This window comes from Pseudorasbora parva, chromosome 23 (genome assembly GCF_024679245.1).
Source record: "Pseudorasbora parva isolate DD20220531a chromosome 23, ASM2467924v1, whole genome shotgun sequence".
NCBI lineage: Eukaryota > Metazoa > Chordata > Actinopteri > Cypriniformes > Gobionidae > Pseudorasbora > Pseudorasbora parva.
The window spans coordinates 25,269,061-25,279,179 of record NC_090194.1 but is presented as its reverse complement, the minus strand read 5'-3'; the positions used below and the strand labels follow the sequence as shown (position 1 = coordinate 25,279,179).

The 10,119-nt window shown below is 37.7% G+C and overlaps 1 protein-coding gene and 1 pseudogene across 1 annotated transcript; both read left to right on the top strand.

The window, feature by feature from the left end:
• Window positions 1-5,196: 5,196 nt before the first annotated feature.
• On the top strand, window positions 5,197-6,093 carry LOC137062384 (olfactory receptor 13C2-like; annotated as a pseudogene).
• Window positions 6,094-6,481: 388 nt separating this feature from the next.
• On the top strand, window positions 6,482-7,483 carry LOC137062136 (olfactory receptor 1M1-like). Its single transcript, XM_067432956.1, has one exon. It carries the CDS (start codon window positions 6,521-6,523, stop codon window positions 7,481-7,483), a length of 963 nt encoding a protein of 320 aa, XP_067289057.1. The 5' UTR covers window positions 6,482-6,520.
• Window positions 7,484-10,119: the final 2,636 nt, after the last annotated feature.

Genomic DNA, 10,119 nt, shown 5'->3' with positions numbered 1-10,119 from the left:
AATTGGGAACTGTGCAAATGCACTAAACTTTTTGTTTACTTCAAGTTCAAGCACTTGCGCTGTTGTGTTCAATAGTATCCAGGCTACACTTGAGTTACTGACCGCTACTGTCTTTATGGGAAATCTGATCGAGTGCCGCGGATCAGTCAAATCCTGTAGTCACCAGTGTTCTATGAATTCTGGGATAGGGAAGACTGCAAAGTTGTGGGAAGGTTCCATCTGTTGTACCCTTCCTTTGTTTGAGAAACGAAGGGTGCATTTTGAATTCACTCATGAATTGCAGCAGCGATCGCTGCGCCGCTGTGATGCAATCACACTTCAAATGTGGCCTTCAGAGGTGCAGCTTTCACTTTGGGACAGCCTTCGTAGTGCTGCTGTGATATAATCGCACTTCAAATGTGGCCTTCAGAGGGTGCAGCCTTCACTTTGGGACAGTGTTCGTAGTGCCACTATTACCCCTTTTCCACTAGAATGAACCGGGTGCTAGTTCGAAGCCAGTGCTAGTGTCAGTTCTAAGTTGGTTCGACATGAAATCCTTCTAGGAACCGTTTGCTTTTTCACATGCTAAGAGCCAGGTCTTACGTCATACCAGAGTCCTGCACGTGTCCATCCCAGACCCGTTAATATTTGCCCGTTACCCGATCCGTGCCCGCAATAAATCACACACGGTAAAATCATTCCAATTAAAATGCTTTATTTTTTATCTTGCACCTCTCTCAACATCACAACAGTGTCATGAATGTGCTAAAGAAACAGGCTAAAGTGCCTTTATAGACTCGTTGTCAACAATTTGATATAAACTCCACTCACCAACTTTACTTTTACAACTTTTCCATTGCTACTCCTGCAACTCTCGCTCCAACTGGGCAAAGGCATCAACAAAAGTCGTAGTGGTGGTGACGTGATGGGTCAAATGGCATATCGTTGTTGCGTGTATGTAACTGTATTTATTGGGGGAGAAGGAGGACCGGATCGTTTTAATCTTTTTTTTGAGAACCGGCGAACATTTAAAAGACTTAACCAAACAAAACGAAAGTAACGCGGCCCCTCACAGACATCTGCCACGCACACACATAAAAAAACATAAACACAACTCAACGTAAAATTCAGGTCTGGTGATCTCTCGTGCTTGACTGGTGTCGCACGTCCTTATATGCCTCCGAGCTCCCTCATGAGAGGACTCGACTGGTGTGTCTCGCAGGTGACGTTCATTCGCCATCATGCCCCGGTCTCGCTCGCACAGAAATATTGCACATATTTTTCATCCGCGCTTCTACCCGCCCGCACAGAATTAATTATCCGCCCACATCCCGCACGTGTATTTTATAAATGTCTCAATCCACTTTAATACCCTCAGGTACCCGACCTTTTGCAGGACTCTACTGCTAGCAGGGCAGCAGGAAACAAACACACACACCAGGCATGTTCTATCTAATGCATCGACGCTGCACAGACCAACCCTGCGCGAGCGATTCAAAAGCATAAGTAGTCGTTTGCTCTTGCTGTACTTTGATGTCATACGGTCACAGCGCCGATGCACCTCGAACAACAATTGCGAACATCAACAATGGCAAACATTGCTTTATTATTGATTTGATATAGTAAATCATCTGCATCAAAACACAGCAAATCCAACACATTCATGCAGTTCGCAGTAATTTGTATAGGCGGTGATTACAAATGAGCAGCAGCTTTTAGCTCCATTAGCTGCTATTTAAAAAATGGCGGATCTCAAGTTTGTGTTCATCTTGCTGACCCAGCCCCCAGTGCCTGACGTAAGCAGTTCTTACTTCTAGCCCAGCAATGTATTGGTGCTACTTAAAAAACACTTTTTTCTGGCTTGGAGCTGGTGCTTTGGCTGTGGAAACACAAAGAACCGATTTGAAACTAGGCTCTGGCTCTGAATTAGCACCAGCACTGCCTTGGTGGAAAAGGGGTATATGACGTAATCGCACTTCAAATGTGGCCTAATAACTTCTTCACAGTGAGGCTGCAGCCTAGTTTTGCTCTGGAGACCGTCGCTTGTATGGACTCGATGCGTGCAGGATACAGTTGTGTCTGCATCGTAATCTAGCCCCATACGGCTCCCAGGAACAGTGTTCTCTGTTAAGGCATCAACGCACTCTTCTTTGTGTTGAGTCTCAACCCCAAGCACTGAATATGGGCCAGAACGATATCTCGATGAACTGCATTCTCTTGTCACTGGGCCAATAGGAGCCAGTCGTCGATGTTATGAGAGGAGCCAGAGCTGCATCCTTACACTTGGTGAAGGTGCGAAGGGAAAGAGTGAGACAAGAACACAAGAATCTGATTTTGGTACGCTTTGCCCCCCAAAAGTGAACCTCAGGAATATACAAACAAGTGAAACACGGTTTTGATGATATGTTGATAATATCTAACTCCTCAAAGTCAGATAATATCCCATTTAATTCATCATAATTAAATGCCATCATAATCACCCAACAATTGTGAACATGGTCTGAATGATAGGTTGAATAAAAATATCTAACTTCTCAAAGTCAGATAATATTACATGTGAATTCCTCAGAATGAAATGCAGCCTTAATCACTAGACCAGGGGTTTTCAAACCATTCCTGGAGCCTCCCCAGCACTGCACATTTTGGATGTCTCCCTTATTAGCCACACCCAGCTCAGGTCATGGAGTACTAAACTAATCAGCTGATGAGTTTATACAGCTGTGTTAAATAAGACACTCATCCATCATATGCAGCGCCTTTTACTATACAGAAGCCTAACCCTTTAAGAATCTGAAATCGGATTGGAAAAGTAGTGCAAGTAAACATATCTATTGAGATGCATTTCTTAGGGGGCTGCATATGTTGGACGAGCCATAATACATTGGGCTTTCATCCCTTGAGATAAAAGTCCATAGGCAAGAGGCTGAAACACCCGAAAGTGCAAGGTGAATGCGTCAAGATATTTCTTAATGAAGCACCCTCAGGAACTGACAGCATACCTCGCACCCAAACAGTATCACTTGCACAGCCTCGATGCTGAGCATGTCTAATTCCTCTGAATCAGACAGATCACCCCGCACGGGGAAGGAGAACATCGGCTCACTATAGACAGCCCCGTCGAGAGCTGCCCGAGCCCTTTATTTTATGAATCAAGCAATGAGTCTGGACTTCAACCTCACCCACCTCTATCCACCTGACCACATCTGATTCCTTAGAATCAGAACGCTGGAGCATCAGGTTTTCCACCCTGGGGGAAAAAGCCACACTGTGGGCTTCCAAGTTGGGAAACCGTGTGAATTGTCAGAGGAGGACTGAGAAGATGCCTTGGCAGTTTCGAGCTCCGCTGACATGTCCGAGGTTGGCCAGCCTATCAAACACGGCCAGCGACGAGCACAGCTTATCACATTCGCTGCAGTCAGCTCCTTCGAGAGCTGCCCGAGCGTGCTGCACTCTCAAACAATGCACGCATAACTAATGTTTTTCTATACTATATATTAGGGGTGACCCCGAATAGTCGAAGATTCGATGCATCGATATGCGGAGCCTGATTCGACCACCGATCTCACGGTCGAATCTTCGCGGGTGTTATGAAACGAGGATCATACCATTTAGGCAATATGGGGGTGCTCAATATTTTAAAGACGTGTCGTGGCGCTGAGCTGAGCATCGGTGTGCGACCCCTTTAAGGTCGCTGAGCTTCGCACCGCGCCTTTAAAATTAGAACACGTTCACACCGGCGGCAGCATTCAGCGCCTGTCCGCGGCCACTCGGGAAGTTGTTTAAAATCCTGCTGCACCAAAGAGCTCTTTCGTGCAGCTCATCTGTCAGTCAATTCAAAATTGAGCTCACGTGTATATAATATGTGCATTAGGTGGCGGTGTGAGTGAGATCCTGAGGCGCGGGGCTGAGCTTCGCGTACGTCTTCACCCGCTTTAGGCACAATCGGCCTCAGAACGTGCATGTAAACGCACTCAAAGTGTTCTTTTCCTCTCTAGGCAGGTATTTTTTTAAGTTTATTTATCAAAATGTTCTTTTATATATTTGTGTTATGTTCTGTATTTCGATCGCGGCTTTAACATGTTATGAGAAAACAGTTTATTATTGTTTATCCACCACATTACGTTTTAGGCTATTTAAACCTAAATAAGAAAGCCATTGTCAGTTCGTCTGTCAGTTGGCAGGCAGTTTTGGTCGCTTTATTAAAAGTTGTTGCTGTGTGCAGTGTGTAAATGAAAATAAAAATAGTTTTACCCTTCTGCTGACAGTGTTGTGCCCCTCCCAACTCATTCACACACACAGATGATTCGACTATCAGTCGACCATAGAGAGATTCGACATTTCTGATTTGATTGTCTAAATCCTTAGTCGAGGACAGCCCTACTATATATTGCAAGAAAAAATATAGTGAGTGAGCAGTATAGAAAGTGTGTTCATCTCAGTTTCTTCACGCTAAATCTTAGGCACAGATAAACACATTCATAAACACTTTCTAAACTGCTCACTCGCCATATATTTCTCACAATATATATCTTTTTGGACAAACAAACACCAAATAGACAGACAGTTTCGACACAGAGCACTTGCTGAAGATCAAAAAGTGCAAAAGCTGTTTTCATTCATACTTCCGACGTGCTTTTGCTAAGGGAGCACCCCCAAAGTGTCGTAGACGCAGTGTGAAAGGGAAGTGACATCTACACACAACACACACTAAATTGGCCGATTTAAAGGGTTTATTTCCACAAAAAGATGTTTATTGTCAAAATATAAATTCCTTAAATAACATCATAACTGATGACTTTTTATTTAAAAGTTTTTAAACGAATACATTTTTTTGTAAATTTTATTATTTGTTGCTCACTCTGGGGGCCAAGAGGGCACTGCTGGTTCCCCTTTGGCTTTGATTGGCTAAATGGCTAGTGTGGGATTGCTGGAGACTGTCACAGTCAGTCATTGGCTGAAGAGACTGACACTTCTTTATTCATTCATTCAACACTTTTTTTGTCCCAGAGGGTCCTGTTGAGTGTATATAATGCATCAGGAGATGTCTGTAGCCGGGGAAAACCTTACTAAGATTTTACTGTGAGTATATCATATTCAACATTCATTCTTTATATCTGATTAAGTAATTGTATTATTATTTTGTTGTTGTTGTTGTTGTTGTTATACATTTTAAACCTGTTTTTCTGCCCAGAAAGGTTGGAAAAAAGCATTTGAACAATGATTCAAGAGGTCACTGGAAACTGGTCTGCTGGATTCTCTGGTATACCTCACATGAGACACTATTATATATTCCTGTTTATTGCCTACTTTATTTATTTTCTAGGAAACTCCTGCCTCATGTTTGTTATCATTACGGACCGAAATATTCACACTCCTAAATATATTGCTGTCTTAAATTTATCACTGACAGATATTTGGGTGTGTGTAATCCCTCAGGCTACTGGATGCATTTTTGTTTGGGAATCAGTTGATCTTGTATGGATTGTGCACGGCCAAAATGTTCTCAAATATGTTATTTGTTTCAGTGTAGTCACTAACTCACACTGTTCTGTCTTTTGACAGATTAATAGCTATTTGTTTACCACTGAGGTAGCAAATTGGTGCTTCATGGACGCTGGCACTGATGCAAACAATAACTGCAGCAGATTTCATGACAAGACTTTGGTTCTGCAGAAATAGCCCTTTGAATTTGCAAAAACAATTTGTTTATGTAATAACGGGTCTGTTTTCCCAAGCTGTGTCCTCATGAGTGTTCTGTTTCAGGTGATCAATGTGCTTCCAGTATTTTGTATCATTTTATCATAAACGTGCATAGCTGTGACATTGTTCAGTATCCCAACTCCACACGGCCATCAAAGAGCCAAAGACATCCACTGCTCTTTTAATATTAGTATCTGTATTTTATGTGTCCATGTATCTACCTAACATGTCTTTCAGGCCCTTGTAAGCATCAACACTATAATAATGAATCTTTCTCTGACCTCTGCACTTCCTCTAAAGCTTAACCCTATGATCTACACATTTATGACAAAGGTGTTTACGGCGTCTGTAAAAAGGTTTATCAAAAAAAGAATAATGTTTTCCTCTAGAATACCAACATTGTTCCAGTTATAGTAATAGCAGCTGTGTATTTTTTATTTTTTTATTTTTATATAATTGTATGGAATAAATCTCTTCAGTATATTGCAAAATGTTATAGAATTACCAAATGTGAAACAGTGTTTGTCTTGCATTACTTGGAACATAAATTGTAACTGTAGCATCTTTAATCTTGTGCCAGTGTGATTTTCTAACTATGAAAATTCTTCCCATATTCGTTAATATTGTAATGTTTAGATACACTGTACAGTATGTTTCCATAAAACACATTTAGGAAGGCTGGTCTATAAAGACAGGGGTTATTCAATGAATCATGGTTTCAAGCAATACTGACAAATACATTGAAATCATTATTTTGATATTTTGTTAATGAGTGCATATCTAAAAACGGTTCTTTATCACAGGTAACACAGCATTCCAGACAACAAGCAACTCGACCTCCATGCAGTCAAACTCCTCTGCAAATGTGACCTTTGTTCGTCCTGCAACATTTTTCATCAATGGCTTTTCTAATGTGCCACATGTGAAATACTACTATGTGTTCTTGTGTTTGGTGTATGTTGTGACTGTTTTAGGGAATTTATTAATCATGTCTATCATTTATTTAGCCCGCAGACTTCACACAGCCAAATACATTGTTGTTTTCCATCTGGCCCTTACTGATCTGTGTGGAAGCTCAGCTTTGGTTCCAAAACTCATAGACATGTTTTTATTTGAGCACCAGGAGATCTCATATGAAGCATGCTTGATGAATATGTTTTTTGTGTATCATTTCATGAATCTGCAGTCTTTGACACTACTTGTCTTGGCTTATGACAGACTGGTTGCTATTTGTTTTCCTCTACAGTATCATGCAATTGTAACTAAAAGAGCCATGTTTGTGATCATAGGGGTTATTTGGACTTTTTCTGTGACTTTTATTGTTTTAATGGTGAGTTTTATAACAAGACTCTCTATTTGTAGTTCTGTTTTAGTCAACAGTTATTTTTGTGATCACGGCCCTATCTATAAACTAGCTTGTAATGATAATACCATAAATATTATCATGGCAAGTATTTGTTTTGGTCTCCTGGTATGTTTCCCACTAATATTAATAATCATCTCATATTTCTGCATTGCTCTGGCTCTGTTTAAGATTGCCCATGGTGCTGAACGGATTAAAGCAATGAAAACCTGCACCTCACATTTTATGCTGGTGGCAATTTTTTATGTCCCACTTATAGGTACAAATATAGCAGCTGTAACAACATTTATCCATCCAAATGCCCGGATAATTAACAATTCCTTAACTCAGATAATACCACCTATGCTGAATCCTATCATATACACTCTAAAGACAGAGGAGGTCATGCAATCTATAAAACAACTGTACAAACAAAGCAAGGTGAATACTATACAGAAATAAAGGTTAAACACAAAGAGTGATACATATTTTGCTGTTCGGTGATATTGTTAATTTGCATGAATGAATCTGTACTTGTGTGTTGACTTGACTGAACTGTAAAAAATAATCCCAGTCTTCTCATATGTGATAATAATTAATAATAATAATAATAATAATAATAATAATAATAATAATAATAATAATAATAATTTGCACATCCTCATGTTTTACCAAAGCCATTTGACTTTCTTTTTTTATTCCTGAAACATATAGCCAGATAATATTAGCCATAAAAGCAGCCCCACAATTAAGTTTAAATAAATAAAAAAAGTGATTTCAAGTGAGTGGGGTAGGAAGAAAGGCATAAAGTCATAATGTTTGAATTACATGAAGGTGAGAAAATGACGACAGAATTTTATTTTCAAATCTCCATGCAAAATGGTATAAATATAAATAGCACAAAGGTCGAGGAAGTATAATTGTTGATGCTTACAAGGACCTGAAAGACATGTTATGCAGGTGGGCACATAAAATGTAGCCACTAATATTAAATGAGCAGTATGTCTTTGTGGCTCTTTGACAGCCTTGTGGGGGTTGAGATTCTGAACAATGTTACATCTATGCACACTGCCTTTCACAAGTTTTTGAACAATAAGATTTTTTTATGTTTTTTAGAAGAAGTCTCTTATGCTCACCAAGGCTGCATATTAACATGCAAAAAAACTGAGTTATATTAAATTATATATATTAAAATGTAAATTTTTCTGTGAAGCAAAGCAGAATTTTCAGTATCACTACTCCAGTAGTCAATCGCATGATCATCATTTGCTGCTCAAGAATCAAATTTAATTATAAAAATTTTAAAAAGTTGCATTTTCCCCTCTTTGATGAATAAAACGTTTAAAAGAACAGCATTTATTTTAAATAGACTATTTTGTAACATTATAAATGTCTTTACTGTCACTTTTGATTAATTTAATGCATTTTTAATTAATACAAACTACAAAAATTAATATAAAAATTAAATTTTATTATTTAATTAATAAAAAAAATCAAAATTCAGCTTTGCATCACATTTTAAAATATATTCAAATAGAACATTCTAAAAATATTAAAAATTTCAATGATCATAAACTTTTGAACGTCAGTGTATGCAAAGATAGCAATACAAAATACTAGAATCACGATGATCACCCGAAACAGAACAAATGATAAATAATTTTATGATCACTAATGAAGTAAGTTGAATAAATTTGAAAATAAAATAAAATAAATAAATAAATAAATTAATTAATTAATTAAAAAAGCCTCAATAGATACAATAGATTTGAGAATTCTTTTCTATGAAGGCTTACAAAAAAATTGTAGTCCAACATAGAAAATGGCTCAGGCAGCAGTATCTTTAGTATGTTAAGTAAAATATAGCCTGTAGAAATTCTCACAGGAGCTATTAAAAGTTGAAAATTAACAAAGTGTGCAGGTTGATAAAAATAAAATAAAAACATGGCCTGGTTCTAGTTTGCCCTCTAGTGGCATAACCAACTGTTCAATTAAATTAAATTCACATTTATTTGTATAGTGCTTATATAGTTTCAAAGCAGCTTCACAGAAAAAGCATGCTTACATTACAGTTTAAAGTAATTTGTCCACATTATGCATTTCAGAAATATACATATCCTCCTGGGACCCAGTAATAGACTTTTGTCCACTGTAGTGGACATTATATTTTAGTGAGTTTCTGTGACATCACACACGTCACAGTTTTGAGTCAGGATGTCCTTTATAGAGCACATTCAGGGCTTTGCACAGATACCAAATGTTTGGAGGTTTCACCAGGACAACAACAACTTCTTGGTCTTTAAAAATGGCTGACAATAATGTTTAGCACTCTTATGGAAATATGATAATATTTTGTAATTATAATTTAAATCTGATTAATTTTCTAATTGTTTGTTATAAATCAACATCTCAGGAAAATGCTATGGGGTTTCTAATCTAAATATGACTGTTACAAAACAGGGCATTGATTTCATAAATGTCCACTGTAGAGGACACCGGGACTTAAATCATGTTTATCAGGCATTTTGGAGACACAACAAGTAAATAGGGAAATAAATTACATATCAATATTCCTATGAAATATTACATATTATTATGAAAATGTTGCCAATTATTACTCCCCTTATTACACTTCTTTTTTTTCATTACATGTTGCACCAAGAACACAATAATATGCAAATTAGATGCAATATACCGATACATTGTACTGAATGGGAAAATCCAACTATGGCCATTTTACCCACATATTGCATAAAGTAAGATGGTATATCAAAGCATTCAGTTATATATTTTATAACATAGCTCAGAATCATCTTTAAAAAAAGTTTGTTTAAAAAAAATCCTGAAACTTAAAAATGTATTCGTGAATTAAAAATAAATCCCATTGTTTTTGCCTATACATGCAATTTCATTTCATTAAATTATTTTAACAACTGAGTCCTGGTGTCAACTACAGAGGACATATCATAAAATATGAATACAATATAATTTTACAAAAAAATAATGTGTCCATTTGTTTCTTATGCTCTAAACAATCTAATGACATGAAAAAATACAAAATTCAAAAAACTTTTTTTTTCTGGGTCCCACAACGCATA